Raw genomic sequence first — 19,447 nt, forward strand, 5'->3', positions numbered from 1 at the left:
CATGACAACCTTTATGATGTGTAGAGCCTTCTGGAACTTGATGTGAGGGGTAGCAACCACAACCAGTTCAGTTCTGTTTCAGAAAGTCTCCTGACATTCTATGCTGTGCCAGGCCTAAGGCGTGTTAGGAGCACAGGGCCTGGCAAAGAGGTCAGGTTAACTCTACAAAGACCCCAAGAAATCAGTCATTTAAATCTACACTGCTAAAAAACCCATCAAAAGTAAGAATATAACACCTGTCAAACTTTTACTTACACTTCCGGCCCAAAGTTCTGGTGATACCTCTGCAAGTTTATAGTAGACATATACAGGGTCACCTTTTTTAAAATTCACAAAACGACAATCTGGTCCTATGAAATCTTCAAGAGCTTCACCTCGATACATTAACACTGTATATAAACATTGAAAAAAGAAAAACATTAGGATTTGATTTTTCACAGTCCATATTGACTAATCAGGAAATATGAATCCCAATATGAACAAAAATCAAGTTTTTCCAGTACTCTCTGGAATCATTTTTAATTCACCTGCTCAAAGTATCTAAAATCCTTAGAGATTTTATTGCTATAAAATACAATATTCCCTGCAATTAGACAAGGGAAAAGGAAGCTTCTCTATTTTTCTCTGTGCTGAGAAATAAAAAGCAAAGTGGCTACCACCAACCATGGCTGGTTTCAGTGAAACTCCTGGTTCTTGCAGGCCTCAATTTTTTTCTGTTTCATAATCATAAAAAGCTTCATTTTGCAAATATGTAAATCCAAATGTAGACACGGACAGGCTTAAGTATGGCTTCATGCAGAGGTAATAGGGAAGAGGTTAGAATATCCAGGAACCCCCAAGGGGTTAATTAACTTGAACTAACTGCTAAAAGACATTACCTTTAAGTGGCTGCAAGTGCTACCATGCAGCCGTAAACACTGTCAGTTTCATTTGCAGCAGAGTTGCTGTCTCTGTGTTCAGGATCTGGGTAAATTACCAGGAAATGTATTTTCTCTGAGCAAATATTGTTGACTATATCCAACATTAAGATTGTTTCAAAACATCCTCATTCGTATTTTGTTTAATAAACAAAATCAAAAGTGGGTATCCTATCTGACAAGGAACAAGTTTAACCACGAGAAAAGGTCAGGCAATACCTTCATGCTTAAAATGCAGGACTAGAATCACAATTGATCTAGAAACTGGTAGAAGCAACATTTTTCTTTTGGTTGACCAAATACACAGTTTCTGATTTAAGACGAAATGGATAATAGATGTATGTAAAAAGCACAAAGAAATGGAAATAACACTTTTTCTAAAAGCCAATTAGCAATAAAATACACAAGAATGTGTGTTTTATAAAAATGTATGTCTGAGGAACAAACACAGATTTGGAGAGGGTAACTTGTTTTTTTGAAGCTAAAATAGGACTATTTTCAGAACTATCAGCATCCTAATTCATATATAATTAAGAGGCCTAGTTGAAGGTGAGAGACACTTTAAGGTGGGGAATTCTCATCACAAGTGGAAATGGCAATGTTTCTCTTGTTCCCCCTTAGGTCATAGAGGATTTACAAATCAGCAATATATTAGGTGACATCATAATGCATACTATGGAGCACCTATTTAGTTCTTTTTTTTTTGGAGCACTTATTTGGAAGGCACACAAGGACACCTGACATACACACCTCACTACTTCCTACAACACAACACAGACCCACCTGTTGTGTTTGGTCACATCTGTTTGGACACAGGCCATTTCTCAAGTTATGTTACCCCACTGAACCTTACCAACACCATGTCTTAGTACTGAGTAAGCATCAGTGATGAGATTGTCCAGGTAGCCCACGTAGGATAGCGCTCGATAGCAAAGAATAGCAAAGCTGAAAGGACATATCATGGCAGCTGCTTTGCTTCTCTGAGTGTTTATTTACTCCAGCCTTAGGGTTACCTCTAGGAACTGCTTAACATATATTGGAGACATCTTTTTTCTTTATTGGAGTGGAAGAAACAATTCAAATTATAAAATTTGTTTTTGGTAACACCAATTTAGGCATAAAGAGCTCAATGGTAAACTTCTTGGCCTTTTTAGCATGAATATTTTAAAATATGTACTGCTTACAATTTATGGACAACACGGTCATCAAGTTGCAAGGTTACTAGAAACCAAGCGGGAGGCCATAAGAAGTATTCTGGGCCAGTAAATATATAGAGGAAAGAGGTTCCAACAACACTAGCGACTGAGTCTAAAACTGAATTGGCTTATAAAATCTTGGAGTATTTATTATTGTTATTGCAACAAACCTCTTCATCTGAATCTGAATGGCTACATCTTCCCCACTGCCCACCTCCAATCCAGGACTGGGAAGCAATTCTGTCTGCTTCCTGCGCACAGAAGAGGCTGCAGTTCCCAGGTGGCTGGTGCAGATCCTTGGCTTCTTTCAAAAGCAAAAGATTATTGGCCCACCTGCTACCCTACCTCAAATATGAAGGGAGGCTTCTATGCACAGAAATGACAGGACTGAAGCAGAGTCGGGGCCGAGACCTTGGAACACATTGCATGCCTGGACTCAGTGCTCTTCCCAAGCCTAAACTCTAGTCCCTGTTAAAAGGCAAAACCAGCCCAATCCCCAGTGCAGCAAAAGGACGAAGGGGCCAGTGAGCCTTTCCCAAGGAGCCCCACCATCAACCTGCCGCTGGGATTAGGGCCACCGAGCCCTGGAGAGCATCTGCCCTTATACCACACCAGCCCAGGTCCCTGTGGAGGGGGCAGAAAAGCGCTCTGCTACAGCGTGGGGAGCCCCGGGCGCGCAGCACACAACCAGATCACCCACTGAGATCCTAGGCGAATCCTGGAAGGGAAGAAACTGAGAGCTGTCCCTGGGGAATCCTGTTTTCCAACCCCCGCCTCAGTCAGTAGAGAAAAATAAAACGCTGGCAACTAGTGGGAGTGGAAGCCCCCCCCAACCTGAGTGGGCTGGCTGGGGCTCCGGCAGAGCTGGAGGGGACACACAGCAGGGTCCCGAGGCTCTATCACTCCTGCGCCCCACCCGTCATCCTGGGACCCCCTAGCCCAGCCCACGGGGCTGGGGACCAGGGGATCGGAGCCCCCGAGGAGACCCGGGTGGGCCCGACCGCCTGCGCACTCACTGCTGCATTCCTCATCTGCACAGAGTTTGTGCTTCGACAAGCGCTGGCCGGTGATCAGGTCCGGTTGGCCCGGCACTCGCCAGGCCGGCCACAGCACGAACAGACAGAAGAGCACCATGAACAGCCAGAAGAGCAGCAGTGGCGCCACAACCATGTTGTGGTCACCTCGGGGAGCCGGTGACACGGTGGAGTAGTTTGCAGCCGGAGGCGGGGCTCAGGGGGCGGGAGGGTAGCAAAGCAAGGAGGGGTGGTGCCCGGGAAGGCTTAAGCCTTTCCCGGGTGACACGTCAGCAGGGATATCTGGGGGTCGATCCACAGACTCTACTGGAGAACTGCACGGAGCTGGAGCTCCGTCCTTCTCTAGTTGAGACCTTCTCCTCAACTGAAGACCTTCTCCTCTAGTCGCTGCCTTGGCAACTAGGACTCTCCTTCTCGTCCAATCACCTGCCTTTGCTTCTGTGCCCTCACAAGCGACCCTCCGCATGATTCTAGTCATCACCCACCCATCCCCCCCCCCCTCCGCCAACTGGCCCTTTCTGGCTTTCCTCAATGTCTCATTTCTGGTCCATCCTGAACTAGCCCACTCCACCATCACTCCCATCCCTCATTCCTGGTCTGGTACCTCCTTTTCTGAACTACCAAATCCCACCCCTGACTTGTCACAGCTAATCTATGGTTCCAGGCTCCCTCCCCTTCAAACTCCTAGAGGTTCCTTGAAGCCCCACCCCAAGATCCCTCTGATTAGGAAAGGGGAAGGTGAATGGAACTGTGAGTGAGGGTGTAAACTGGAGACAGTGGCCTGCTTTATTTTTTAAGGCAGGGACAGATGGGGGCAGAGAGATGGACATTAGTCTTTGGGCTAAGATCTTAAGATTCTTATCTTTATCCATAAGGGAAGAAATCATTTAATTCAACAGCATATTTTTAACTTTCATTTTGTGCTACCATTCATGCCAGACGCTGGACAAAGTCCTAGCATGGTGTGGGAGTGGATGAAAATCAAAAGACAAGATATCTGGTCCTGGTCCAAAAAAGTCCACAACGTAGTGGGAACCAACTGACAAAACTGATTGTCAGAGAAGAAAGCTAGTAGCTAACATTTCTTGAACGCTTTCTTTATGTCCAGTTGTTATTCTGAAGGTTTTATACATATCAATTAATTTAATCTTCATAACAATAGTACCTTACAGTAGTAGTAGGTCCTATTCCAATCCTTATTTTAGAGTAAATTGAGGCAGTCACACATCCAGTGAGTAATGGAGCTAAGTTTCAAGCCAAAGGAGTAGACTCCTTTTCATCACAACCTATCAACTAACAAGCAATTGTTGTACTTTCTGACAAGAGGAGCAAAATCTGATTTAAATCATAATATAGCTGAATTACTGATATGTACAGTTAACAGGGGGAAGGCACAAGCTAGCCAGCCCAAGGAAGAGTGTCTGTAATGCTCCCATCCTGGGTGGAGCCATTCTCGTTTGTCTGTGACCAAGGGCTTGTTACTATAGTCTCTGCTAAGGTTATTCATCAACCTCCAACAATGAACCCATCAGTTGTTTCCCCAAATTAACTGAATCTTTAAAATTTAGAGAAAAAAATCTAGTCCACCATGTTCATAATGTTAAATAAAGAAAACGATGGAAAAAAGGTGTGCATAAACATTTGTCTACAGGGACCATGAGAGGTCCCGGTTGGTCCAGTGTACTTCTGCGCTTTCTGGAGAACCAGTGGATCATAGAGAGAAACTGTCTATCTGAGTCATTCTTCATTTCTTTTCTACCATGTATTTATTATGTTAGAAAATGTATCTAGTAGGCATCTCTAACAACATGTTGAAAACTGAACTCATTTTTCTCTCAAAATCTGCTCCTTTCAGTCTTCCCTATCTCAGAAATAAGAATGACAATTTATTCCCATTATCCAGGTGCTCAAAGCCCAAAACTTACAAACCATCTTTGATCTCTTTTCTCTCACATTCCAACTCCATTCCATTAGACAATATTATGTCTTTATTTTTACAATTTTATTGAGATATAGTTGACCTACAATAAATTGCACATTTAAGGTGTACAATTTGATAAGTTTTGACATGAATATACCTATGAGACTAACACCAAAATCAAAAGAGTATTTCATCCTTCTTTGTAATCCCTCCCCTCTCCTTTTCTGGGCTGTCTCCAAACATCTCCTGTCGTTATAGATTGTTTTGCATTTTCTAGAATTTGATATAAATTATATAGCATTTTATTTATTTATTTTTCTGACTTCCTTCTTTCCAAATAAGCATTTGAAACATGCCCAGAATCTGACCACTCCTCTGCATCTGCTAAGCCAATATACAGGCCAAACCCACATCATAAGTCACCTTAATGATTCCCATAGCCTTCTTCTGTCCTTGCTTCTGCCCTCATTTTCCCCAATATCTATTGTCCTGATGGCAACTAGAGTGATATTCTTAAATATAAATTTGATCGTGTCTCTCTGCTCAAAATCTTCCTATAGCTTCCCATTTCCAAATAAAAGGCAATGACTTTAGCCAGGCCTGGTCATACTCATCTGTAATCCCAGCAGCTCAGGAGGCTGTCAGGAGGATCCTGAGTTCAAAGCCAGCCTCAGAAATGTAGTGAGTCCCTAAGCAACTCAGTTAGACCCTATCTCTAAATAAAATATTTTAAAAAGGACTGTGGGTGTTGCTCATTGTTTAAGTGCCCCTGGGGGTTCAATCTCTGTTATCAGGAAAAAAAAAAAAGGAAAAAAAGCCATGACTTTATTATGGACTGCCCTGCCTTAGTATGGACTGTTCTTATTCAATGTGACTCCCCTCATCCTTTTCTCCCCATTTCCTAACATTCTTCTCTTGTCTGTTAGTTCCATTTAAATACACCAATCCCACCCCTGCTTCAGAGCATTTACACTTGCAACTTTGCCTCAACCTTAACTCCCCAAATCATCTGACTAGCTAACTACCCCCTCACTTTATCATGTCTCTCTAACAGTGGCATTTCATGTGATAAAGGCCTTCCCTGGCCACCCTACACAAAATAGAGCCTCTTGCCATGACTATCAAGCCCATTACCCTGCCTTTCTTTCTCTTCAGACTTGCCTTACCACTTTAGACTTCTCTTACCACTTGCCTTACATTTGTTTATCTACTTGACTGCTCTGACCCAACCTCAAACACAATTTCCAACAGGAGCAGGAAATTAGTTGTTTTGTTCACTACTGTTACATCGGTGACTAGGGAAATGCCTAGAATGTATGAGAGAGTTAACAAATGATTTGTTGGATAAACTCATGGTTCCAATAATATTATAAATATACTACACTATTAAACACATATATTAACTATTAAGCCCCCATATATAAATAGTACTGAGAGGAAATAAGCTATGAGAACAAGGCATTTAAGGTCCACCTCTCAGCAGCATGCATCCTCAACTCCAGGAATGTACCCTGAATGTGTCTGTTGTTGAATAAAAACATACTTGTGTGGAGAGTAGTTGTTTGGTTACATGATACTGGAATATTTAAGTAGATCTTTTAAAACTAGTTTTACTTTTTTCTTATTTTTCTTATTATAGAATATGGTATGTTGTAGAATTTTTCTTATTGTAGAATAGAAATTAATGATAATTCATTGGTGGAAAAATCAGAAGAGCAAAATTATCTAATTGCATATTATCTTCTTGATATTTACTTTGACTCATAATCAGATATACTTTTATATGCATAGTCAGTGCTTCCTGTTACTGAAGAACTAGCTGCTTAGTTTGTAGAGTTTTCAATATTTTGATTTATCAGTATTATTTTTTAAACTTATTGCCTTAAAGACATATTAACTAGTCTGGTGGATAATGAGAAGAAAATTTCTCAACTGGCCACAATAAGGTAGTGGTAGTTCTTTCTACCAGGATACATACAATTAGTGGATGAATCAGAATTCACTTTTACTCATAGCATTTAAATATGTGGCATTGATATTTAACATGATGTTTAATATAAGGTTATATTAAAAACCTTCAGAAAAGGAACAGGATAGAATGTGGTGGTGATTACTGGCATGGAGATAAATAATCTCAAGTGCATTATTCTTTAATACCTCAAAGGGAATTCTTACGGGGTAAGGGTTGAGTAATTGTTAAAGGTAAATGTGACCAGTTTGGGTGGAGGGGACATAAAATTCTAAGATATGAAGGGTTCCTAATGTCAGAGTACAATCTAAATGAGACAAGAAAAACATATCTGAAACAAATAATTGGCAGCATAATAACATATACCATTGGAAATTTGTGAAGGCACTTGCCTAGGAGCATTCAGTAGGCCTAACGCTGCTGTTACCAGGAAGAACCTCATCTATTGTAAATGATGTGCCAGAGAATAGTGTTAAACATTTATGGAAGACACAACAGACAAAATTAGATAAAATCAGATAAAACAATGGCTAAGGTGAAAATTACACTGAATGAGATTAACAGCAGATTCGACATTGAAGAAGTCAATATCAGCAAACTGAATATGCAGTGATAAAGACATTGAAGAAGTCAATATCAGCAAACTGAATATGCAGTGATAAAGACTCCAAAATCAAACACGGAGAAAGAGACTGAAATTAACAAAGCATCAGTATGCACAGCTTCAACAAGTCCAATATATATGTTATGGTAGTTCCTAAAAGAGATGGGAAAAACACATTTGAAGAAATAATAAATAAAAATGTTCTATATCTGATGAACACTCAGATTCAAAAAGCTCAATGAATAAGAAAAATGATAAGGATGACACAAATATACACTAAATGCTTAAAACCAGTGCTAAGAAAAAAATTGAAAAGCATCTACAGAAAACAGATACCATTATGTACAAAGGAGTGAAAGTAAAATGTCAAAATTCATTCAAGAACCATGCAAACCAGAAAATAGTACATCAACATTTTCAAGTTCTGAAAGAAAAAAAAAAAAAAACACTGACATCCTAGAATTGCATTCCAAATGAAAATATATTTCAAAATGATGTAGTCTTTAATGCAAAAGAATTAAGTTAAACCCTACCCCACATAAAAATTACCTCAAAATGGACCACAGACATAAATGTAAGAATTCAAAATGGACAACACATATATATGTAAGAACCAAAACTAAATGTAAGAAAGCATAGGTAAATCTTGGAGTAGACAATGACTTTGTAGTTAAGACACCAAATGCCCAAGTACCAAAAGAAAAAAATAATAAAGTAATGAACTTCATCAAATTTAAAACTTTTAAAGGCTACCATCGAAGAAAGTGAAAACACAATCATAGAAGAAAATGTTTACAATTCATGTAGTTAGAATATAACTACCTAGAATATACAAGCAATTCTTATTGTTCAATATGAAAAGACAAATGGCAAGAAATTAGAATAGGCATTTCTCCAAAGATAATATGCAAAAGCAAATAAGCAAATGAAAGGATACCCAGCACCATTAGGGAAATGTACAACCTCAGTGAGATACTACTTCACATCTATTAAGATGGTTATAATCAAAAAGATAATAATAAGTTGGCAAGGATGTGGATCAATGGGAGCCCTCACACACTCCTGGTAGGAATAGACTACAGACCTAAATGTAGCAGCTAAACCTATACAACTTCTGGAAGAAAATATAAAAAGCTGCTTGGCAGAGACTTTTAAAACTAACTAGCTCTTTCTGCCTCATGCTCTCTTTTTTTCTCTCTCTCCTCTCAGAAATAAATCAGACTTAAAAACTTTGTCTCATGCTGGGCGTGGTGGTGCATACCTGTAATACCAGTGGCTCAAGAGGCTGAGGCAGGGGGATTGCAAGTTCAAAGCCAGCCTCAGCAAAAGTGAGGCACTAAGCAACTCAGTGAGACCCTGTCTCTAAATAAAATACTAAATAGGACTGGGGATGTGGCTCAGTGGTGGTATGTCCCTGAGTTCAATCCCCAGTACCAACAACAACAACAACAACAACAAACTTTGTCTATTCTATATTCATTGTTATGGAAATGGAAAGGTAAGCTGACCGACTAGGACAAAGTATTGGCAAAACATATATCTCTCAAGAGAATGATATCTAGGATATACAAATGATTCTTACAACTTATTAATAAGAAAAATCACCCAATTTGAAAAGATGGGCAGAAGATTTTTTTTCTTCACCAAAGTAGATACAAATATGGTGAATGTGCACATGAAAGGATATCCAACATAAGTTGAAATGTAAATCAAAACTGCAATGTTATTACACATACAGTAAGATAGACAAAATTTAAGACTGATCATAACAAATGTTGACAAAGATGAAGACTATGGTATCTCTCTTAGAACTACAGACTATAACATGTAGTATAAACAATGGCACAAACTGTTAGAAAACTGTTTGGCAGTTGCTTTAAAAATTAAATCACATCTGCCGAGATATTTACTCCAGAGAAATAAAAGCATACATCCACACTGGGACTTGTGCACAACTATTCATGGTGGTTTTATTTGTAATAGTCAAAAAATACCCAGTGTTGGACTGTGGGAACATGTCTGTCTTACATGCCTCAGAACCCTTATACTCATATTAACCATATAGTAGGCATTGGATTACTAACTATTACATGAATGTAGAGATTGATTTTTTTTTACTGTTAATAGAGCTTCTCTTTTATTAAATATAACAGACAAAAGAAAATCACGTATAGCACAATGAATTATCACAAAGTAAACATATCCACTGAACCCTAACCCAGGTCAAGAAATTGGACATCAAATGCACCTTCATGAGCCCTTTCTCATTGCTCCCCTAATTATTCCCTCCGCTCCCCCAGAGTTAGGCACTATTTTAACTTCTAATAACAAGGATTAGTTTTGCCTGTTTTGTTACTTTATATAGTGTAATCATACACATGTGTTCTTTGGTATGCGGCTTTTTTAGCTCCATATGTATTTTTATAAGATTTATCCAAGTTGTTGAATGTGAATGTACTTCTTATTTTCATTGCTTAATAATTTTCCACTGTATAAATATAACCTGGTTTACTTAAAAAAATCCCCAATGTATATCAATAGGAAAATAGATAATAAATTTTGGAAACATACTTAGCAAGAATAAAGAACTATTGATAATAGCAAAAACAGAGAGATTCTGAATGAAATAAACTAGACAAAAAGTAATATGCATTGAAAATTCTTTTTTTTTTGTATTCCCTAGTACAAATATCCAGGGGTGCTCCACTGCTGAGCTACATCCCCAGCCCTTTTTATTTTATTTATTCATTTATTATTAATTTTTTTTTTTTTGCTATCAGAGATGGAACTCTTGGGAACTCAACCACTGAGCCACATCCCCAGCCCTCTTTTGTATTTTATTTAGAGATAGGTACCAATGAGTTACTCAGGGCCTCGTTAAGTTGCTAAGGTTGGCTTTGAAATCCCAATTCTCCTGTTTCACCATTCTGAGCTGCTGGGATTACAGGTGTGTGCCACCATGCCCCGATTAGTTTTTATTTTGAAACAGAGTCTGGCTCAGTTCCCCAAGTTTACCTCAAACTTTCGATCCTCCAGCCTCAGCCTCCTGAATATCTGGGATTACAGAATCTGCCACCACCTTCCAGCAGATTCAGTTATATTTAAATGAAAAAGTTATAAACCAGGTGAATCCTAGTAAAGGTCTTAGTAAAAAAATAATAAAAATAAAAGCACTATGCTTGGTCACAATATGGTAAGTCAGAAAATGACAACAAATATCCATTTTCTGTCAGGTTGACCAGAACAGTATCATTTCTCAATGGATTTCAAAGGGTCTCCTTCCTTCTTTCCCTGCCCTCCCTCCTTCCCTCCCTCCCTTCCTTCCTTCCTTCCTTTCTGAGTTTTGGCGTGTATGTGTGTGTGTGTGTGTGTGTGTGTGTGTACATCATCTTCTGTGCCAGTGTAAGAGGTTTAGGCAATGGATCAACCTTTACACCTGTGCCGAAGGACCCCAATCTTGGATCTATCTCCAAGGGTGGAGGTGACTCTAGATCCTCATTATAATCTCGAGAATGGGAACTCCTAAAAAATAAACAGGTCTTTCTTGGTAATACCAGTTTCCTCCTTGGTAAAAGTTAGTGTAGTGGGAGGGTGGCAAGGGCCCTACCCTGCCACAAAATAAATGCTAAAATGTATTTTGGTACAAATTGTAAACACTAAAGAGTTAAAAGTAAAAGATGAGTCTTGGGATTTGAGCTAGACCTGGATAAGTACATAGGATTCAGATTCTAAAAAGAGAATAAAAGGCAAGTGAATTAAACAGCATAAGAAAGACTCAGCAGAAAGAAGTATGTTTAAAGAAAGTAAGGACACCTCATTTTGCTAAGAGGAAAGGATTCTATAAAGGATGACATATTTGTGTGCTTAGGTCAGATTATGAAATTCCTTGAAAATCAAGCATAAAGATTTAGACTTAATACAATAAAAATGCATATAATATTAGACTTTAAGTAAAGGGATCATATAACTTAAGTGGAATTTAAACAAGTATCTTGTCCTTAAATCCAGGGAAGATGGAGGTTTAGGCTGGGCATGACCAGTAGGGCTGAGGCACTCCCCACAATTAAAAAGTCATGTTGAAGTGTACTGTACTAATGGAAGTGAGTCATATACAAGGCAAGGTCTTCTGCCAGCATCTACTGTTTGTCTAGCCCTGACAAATATTATTCCACTTTCAACTGTACAAAGAAAGAAACTCAAACATCTGAAATTGCCACTAATATATGGCATGTATATGAGTTCCTGTTTCTGGTTCTGCCTAATTTACCTTGGCATTCTTTTCACGGAGGTCAAATATTTGGTGTGTTGAAATAAATGCAGAACAGATATTGGGGACTTGTGGCCTGCACATCTCAATTTCCACAGTGCTCTGTTGAGCTTTATCCATTTAGTTTTCAGAAATATAAATTACTTCCTTACCAGAACAGCAGCAGAAGTAAGGAATATAGCCAAAAAGATTGTAGTAAGAGTCAGAAGTCTAATTGTGTGACTATAGGGAAATCATTAACTTTTCTGAGTCTCAGATATTTCATCTATACAAATATGGGTCAAAGTTAAAATTTTATAATTCATTTTTTAAGAAGAAAATGAAATAATATATGAAAGATTGCCCATTTATGTGGTTTAAATAATTAAACAGCAAAACCCTGGCGGTTACAGCCAATATAGACAATTGACAAAGCAACAAAAGTCTTGGCAATAAATGCTTTCATCACTAAGGAGACATTTTTAGATAGTGCCTACTCTGGAAACTGTTCTCTTCTCACTGAAACAAAGTAAGGCTGATAACATCCTCCCAAAGTGTGCTTGGAAGATCACATGCACCTCTTGGAGGAGACAGGGAGAGTGGAGGAGAAAATATGTTCTTCGGGATAACATATAGTCTTCCAGAGCATACACTGAAGCAAAGCAAACCCTCCTGAATCTTCAGCATTTTAACTGATGCATGCAGTGTAAAATTAGAAACAGGACCATAAACACTATTATGAAGACTATACTCAGTGGGGGACACTGAACAAACATATATGGGAAAGTAAGTTCTCTGTGATTAGTATGAAAGCTCAGTCTTACCCAAATCCACATGAAATTTGAAATGGTTTGGAATACATAAGAGGATCAGTGAATGACATCAAATGCAAATGATGAAATAGAGAATCTGAACATGATCTTTCTCTTATTTCTCACTGATCCCTTAGAACCACCAATAGAAATATAATATTAACTCTACATGTAAATTAAATTTTCTAGAAGCCCTTAGAACCACCAATAGAAATATAAACTCTACATGTAAATTAAATTTTCTAGAAGTTATATTTTAAAAAATAGGACAGATGAGCTTCATTTAATAATACATTTTACATAATTCAATATATTCAAAATGTCATCCTTTTAACTTGTAATCAAAATAGAAACATAACTGTTATTTTACATTCTTCATAATAAGTCTTTGATATCTGACTTATGGCACATCTCAGTTCAAACTGGGCACATTTAAAGACAGTCGCAGCATAAGAAAGTAGGGATTGTAAATTAACACTAGGCCATATCATATACTTGCACTTATTTTAAAGAAAAGCCAACTTTAATAGTATGTTTTAGGTTTTAAAATATTTTTGGCCAACCTCTGTTGGTACTTACGCAGAAGTGAGAAAAGATGATTGAAGGTATCTCAACATCCCTCTTTTTTTTTTTTTTTCACTCAGAGGTTAAGATTTCTGTTGCAATAGCTAGGGATTGCATTGTCATTTCAGATGAATCTCAAGTCTGTAATCAAAAAGTGTAAGTCATCATTAGGTTCCTACACTTGTCATTCTTTTATTATTTTTCGTTGTTATCTTAAATATATTTACTTCTTGACAAACATAAAGAAATAAAGAATTATATTTAAATGGATAATAAAACAATTTGACTGCATAAAATCCCTTTTCGTTTTAGGTAGACCTACTGGTACAAACAAGTCACCTGGGTGGTCTATTTTTCTTTGGTAACAGGGATTGAACTCAAGGGCTCTAGACCACTGAATCACATCTCCAGCCCTATTTTGTATTTTATTTAGAGATAAGGTCTCACTGAATTGTTTAGGGCCTTACTTTTGCTGAGGCTGGCTTTGAACTCACGATCCTCCTGCCTCAGCCTCCAGAGCCACTGGGATTACAGGCATGCAGCACTGCACCCGGCACCTGCTCTGTTCTCTTACTTAACTGCAACTGTGTTTTCCTTGGTAGATTACTTCTTTGCACCAGGGTTTCTTGATAGAACTCTATTGGTACTTTGGTTTGGACTGTTCCTACTAGCTGAAGGTTATATACTATCTATGGGCCTGGCCAAAAAATGTTAGTAGTTTCCTCAGTCATGGTGAAACAACAACAAAATGCCCCCAGGAATTTCTAAACTTCTCTTGATAAGACTAGTATCACTCTCCCAGTTTGAGAGTCACTGGTTGAAATGTTAGTTAAACTCTGATCATTGAACAAAGCACCTTTAGTTGTAAGTATCCTATATTTTGTAGTTTGCAAGTATTCTGTATTTTGTAATTTCTCTTATCAGCTAAAAAGAAAGGATTATAAAATCAACATTTAAGGCCAGGCTTCATGATGCACACTGTGATCCCAGTGGCTCTGGAGGCTGAGGCAGGAGGATCTTGAGTTCAGAGTCACCCTCAGCAATTTAGCAAGGCCTTAAGTAATTTATGGATTTCCTATCTCAAAATAAAAAAAAAAAAATGTAAAAAAGGGCTGGTGATGTGGATCAGTGGTTAAGCACCTAGATTCAATCCCCTGTGCCCATCCTCCACAAATCAACATTTTAAAAACCACAATCACTAAAACATCAAAGAAACTCAAAGGCCCTTGTAAACACAACTGACTTTGCTTCAAAGGTTTTTTGCTTTTTGTTTTCCACTTCAAGTTAACACTACCTTTAAAAAAAATCACATTTTTGAATTTATTTTTTCTAACCTCTAAGAGGGATCTTACATTTTTCTACTTCCCTTTCCAAGACTATTTCCTATTTTGCACTGTGTAATCTTGAATTTAAATCTGAATTAGTTGCATTGATTTTCCCTTGTCTTAATAGTCAAATTATGATACAATTTGAATTATTGAAATGCATATGGAGGGGTTTCTTTTCTTATTTTTAATGAAAACTCATGTTTTTAAAATTAGCACCTAGGGGACTATAGGTGGAGAATTAATATGTAGAGTCATCAGCATGATAATTGTAATTAAATAAACACAAATCAGTTCATCACATCTAGATGCATCGGAGTCAACTGTAAATAATCAATTAGGAGGAAAAAGGTCTTGAAGGCAATTAGAAAAAAGTGGTGTGTTATGCATTGGTAAAAATGACTAAAATGATAGCTGACTTCTTATCAGAAATGAGAGGTTAAAGTTAATGGAAAGGTTTAAGGTGCTAGAAGACAAAAACTGCTAATCCAGGATAAATACTCTTCAAAACCGAAAGCAGAATAGACATTTTCAAATAAATAAAAAGTAAGAAAATTCAATACCAATAGATTTTTACTATTAACAATGCTAAAAGAACCTCTTCAGGATAAAAGGAGATGATCCATCAGGTAGAAACAGATGCAGTGTGTGTTTTAGTTCACTGTGTAATAAACTTAATGGTTTAAAATTAAAATTCTTTGTTATTTCTCCTTATTCTATGATTTGGCTTTACACAACCTGATGGGTCCTTTGCTCTAGGTATTTATTACTGCTTATGTGGTTTCCTTTAGCAGGGATTGTTTAACCAAAGGTAGAACTGACAAAATAGCTTTGTTTACATGTCTGCTACTTGAACCCCAGGGTACATTGTGGTGAGCCGTTTCTGTGAACTGTGGCCTCCATTACAAGATGGCGCTGGTTTCCCCTGTAGTCTGTGACAAACAACTCCTTATCAGAATGAGTTAGCACGCTGTGACTTGGCACCCTATGAGAAAAGTCCACGTGGCAGTTGTGCATTGGGGCTTTATCTGCTTTATTAAGGCTGGGGCACACGGGAGGAGTGCACGGGAGGAGTGTTCGAGAGAGAAACAAGCTAAAAGACATGTCTAAACAAAGGCCTGAATAAACTGCTGAAGGAAGAATCCTGTGTCGTGTTTCCTTTGCTGGTGAGGGGACGCGGCAGTACATTTCTTCTCATCCTTCAACATAGATTTGCCTGACGTGCTCCTAAACAATGAGTCCCATCTGCTTGTCCTAATTTTTCTTCACAGAATCTTAATCTTTCTCAACAAGGCTATTGAGGTGCACAATCCCAGAAGGTACTCAATAGCTCCTAGGTTAGAGGGTGTGTTGGTTACACAGGGTAGTGTCTAGTACTCACAAATGTTTAGTATAATACAAGTCTAGATTTCCCTACTGACTGATTTTTATTTTGTTTAGATCTTTTTAAAAAACATACCGTTCCCTTCTATAGAATAACCTAAAAATGATGTGTGGATGGTAGTATTTTTCACCATACACGTGTATTCCACATTTAAAATATCATAAACGATAAGATAGGAAGATAAAAAGAAATCAGAGACCTACATTTATCCTTCCTACCAGACTAGAATATAAAGGGACATACCAAAGCTATTAAGTTTCTGGATCCAGGTAGCTAATTTGGGTTCCACTTCTTTAAGCTCACTCAAAACATGAAGAAATACCCTTGTCTTTATTCTTTTCTTGAATCAAGTGACGAATGACATAGTCCACTGCTTCATTGAGGAAATTTCTGCTAGAAAAACACGTTGTATAGTCTTCTGTGCTCAGAACTTTCCAAGAGAGCAATTCTTTGAGAAGCTTGGAAGGGTTCAGTATACCCGATTTAATCTTGTCAGCATACTGCTTTATGCACTGCAGCATTCTGTCATCAATGAACTGACAATTCTGACTACTGTCTACAGTTTCTAGGAATAAATAACAAAGGTTAAAGTGATAAATTATACTAATTTGCAATGGCATAACTTATAAAGAAATAACGTAACATATTAAATCATAAGATACAATTAAGATTGATTGCTTTATTTTACATAGACAACTCAAGAAACTTTAAATTAGGAATATAAATATTTAACAATACTTCTATATTCTCTTCATTTCAAACCATTCATGTAATAGCATCTAAAATTTTATTTCCTCTAAAATAGTTTTTTTCCCTCAACAATCCCAACCCAATCTCATCAACTCCAAAATATTTTTAGTTCTTAAACATGCAAAGTTAAAATACATTCACAAAGTTAAAATACATTTTTCAGTAGCAAAGATAATTATGATCAATCTGTAAAACAGTACTGGTATATTAGATAAAAAAAAGTCAGCAAGTGGTAACTATTTCATTTTGGAAATCCAGGCACAATGTAGAAAACTGAGAAAACTTACTTCAACTTAAAACTAAAAATAAATATACTGGTTAAGATGTATACAGGAATAGTAAAATCACGTATGAGACATCCCCATGTTATTAGAGAATGAAAATACAAGCTGGGCAAGGCAATCTCTATGATACCTTTTATGAACTGCCTCTTTATTTGAACTATTCCAGACAACTAGTAGTTAATTTACAGTTCAAAATTTTGGAACTTAAATTCACATAGCAGACTGTACAATGCACTGTCAAACATACAATATGCAGGTCAGATATTATGTTCCAATTCAGTTTGAAGAAGAGGAAACAGACACAGTTTGCCTAGAGTTAGCAGCAGGACAGCATGTGAATCACTGTGTACTGCTTCTAAAATGATATTCTTCACACCAATCCCTTCACTATCTAAGAATAATAGAAGACAAAGATGCTAACTTAATTCTATATTTTAGTGATAGTATGAAAATACTAACTGAAATCTATACTTCAATTAAATAATAATATGAGCCTTATAATTCTGTATTTGTACGGTTAAGCAAATGCATACTATTCTTATCATGTTTGGACTTCTGCATATCTTTCTGTTCTTCGTTTTTTGGGTGGATTACTTTCTCTTAAGTCCTCTTCCATTCTTTCTTGTGCTAATTTTTTTGCTTCTTGTTTTTGGATCTTTCTTTTCAATTTTTTGTCTTCTTTCAGTCTTAGCTTCACTAGGCTGATAAACATTTACAATTAGTGATAATTTACCTTTGTTAATTGCTCAATGAACTACTTTCTGTTGCCTACTATAGAAAACATTCTCCAAGCAATAGGCTGTGACTTTTAATTAAGAAAGCTATGTATAATTTGTATAGATGTTATTTCCATGTACATAATGTATATAAATTACTTCCATGTATATAACATATAAATTATTTCCACATATATAATGTATATAAATTGCTGTGTAGGGTAAATAAGAATAGTGCATGTACTCTGCAAGCAAGATCCCATGATAAAATATTATTTTCACCCCAATAACAATATGAGAATTTGGTTGATTTGGTTACACTGATTCTTTTTCAACAAATAATTCTATACATCTTTTCTTTTGGTTTTCTTGGTCACAAATTATAAGAAAAAAAAATCACTTTTTAGGATGAAAAACAAGAAGCAGGACCAAAAAGAAAAAAGGATTGGAATTATTTGATCTGAACAGAAAGAAACAGAGGTGAATAATTTTGACAATACACTAAGTATTTCAAGGTAAGAAATAGTCATTGGTTCAAAACGTTTGGTGGAGAAACATAAAAAAGCAAAAATGCTTTTGAAATTAAAAGCCAAAAGCTAACTATATAATTTTTGTTAAATGCCAAATCTGTTGATAAGTAATTTCACAACATGAAATGTTATAATTTTACTTACAAGTTCAACCACTAAATAGTGACTTTTTCTAATTTTCAGTATTTAATCATTCTAAAGCTAGTTCTGTTTTAAATATCCATAAAAATAATTTTTAAAATACTTATTTATATATGTGTGCACAGCCAATTTTTAAAAATAGCACAATTTAGAAATCTGGATTTAACAGAGTTATAGACTAAGAGACAATATAAAAACTACTGATTGATTGTTAAAAATCTTACCTAGAACATTTCTGTTTCAGAATAGGTCTTGGAGGAACCTTTTCTTTTATGACCTTGTGTTCAAACTTTAAATAAAACAAAGACATCCAAAATTTGTCTCATACTCCCATGACATAAAGCACAAAACCACAAATAACAAATATTTCAGAAGCACACACAATGTTCAATTTGATAGAACAGTGATGATGTTTTGACCCAGACAAAAGCCCAGAAAGCTTTAGCAAAATAATTTACTGAAAAGAGGAACAAGAGAGTAGACACCGCTTTATGAAGAAACTTTAAATAATTAAGGGTAAGCAGAAGATCCAATAAATTATATATATTATAATTACCCACTCCTGCCACATTCAGATGGTGAAGTTAAAGGTAATCCCTCAAGGCACTCTTCCCCTTCTCTAAAACCCACACCTCCACCACTACCCCTTTTGGGGTATTAATAAAATGGAAGTTATCAAAAAGAGTAAAACCAAAATATAAAAAGTGTGCTTTTCCTAGGAGGAAATAAAAGAATGTGAAAATGCTTCACTGCAATGCATGTCCTAATATTTATTTTCTTAAATGATATAACTTTTTTTTCTTACAAAAGACAAGATTCAAATCACACAACTTCCTCAACCTTAAAACATTTTAACAGGTGTAAACATTTTGGTTACAAACTTAATAAAATTTCTCCTTTATTAGATACTTACTTCACATTTAACTTGACCACCACTGCTGAAGATGATAATCTTAGAAATGATACCTTCACAGTCAGGGGTAAGACAAACTCCTTGTAGAAAATCCTATTTGATTTAAAAGAAGAAGAATGTTATGTGTAGGAGGGATAAATC

The 19,447-nt window shown here is 36.7% G+C and overlaps 1 protein-coding gene across 8 annotated transcripts in view; it reads right to left on the minus strand.

The window, feature by feature from the left end:
* Positions 1–19,447, minus strand: part of LOC144249226 (transport and Golgi organization protein 1 homolog) — a 59,891-nt gene that overhangs the window by 29,250 nt on the left and 11,194 nt on the right. For 7 of the 8 annotated variants that reach the window (XM_077791483.1, XM_077791482.1, XM_077791481.1 and 4 more), the window contains 5 exons: positions 19,307–19,399; positions 18,618–18,682; positions 16,216–16,537; positions 13,279–13,404; positions 256–389 (listed from right to left, as the gene is read on the minus strand). In XM_077791483.1, the coding sequence (XP_077647609.1) occupies positions 256–384 (129 nt within the window). In that variant the 5' untranslated portion in view covers positions 385–389; positions 13,279–13,404; positions 16,216–16,537; positions 18,618–18,682; positions 19,307–19,399. The remainder of the gene's footprint in view (positions 1–255; positions 390–13,278; positions 13,405–16,215; positions 16,538–18,617; positions 18,683–19,306; positions 19,400–19,447) is intronic. The other variant, XM_077791486.1, reaches the window with a different exon arrangement.

Source organism: Urocitellus parryii, chromosome 11 (genome assembly GCF_045843805.1).
Source record: "Urocitellus parryii isolate mUroPar1 chromosome 11, mUroPar1.hap1, whole genome shotgun sequence".
Lineage (NCBI taxonomy): Eukaryota > Metazoa > Chordata > Mammalia > Rodentia > Sciuridae > Urocitellus > Urocitellus parryii.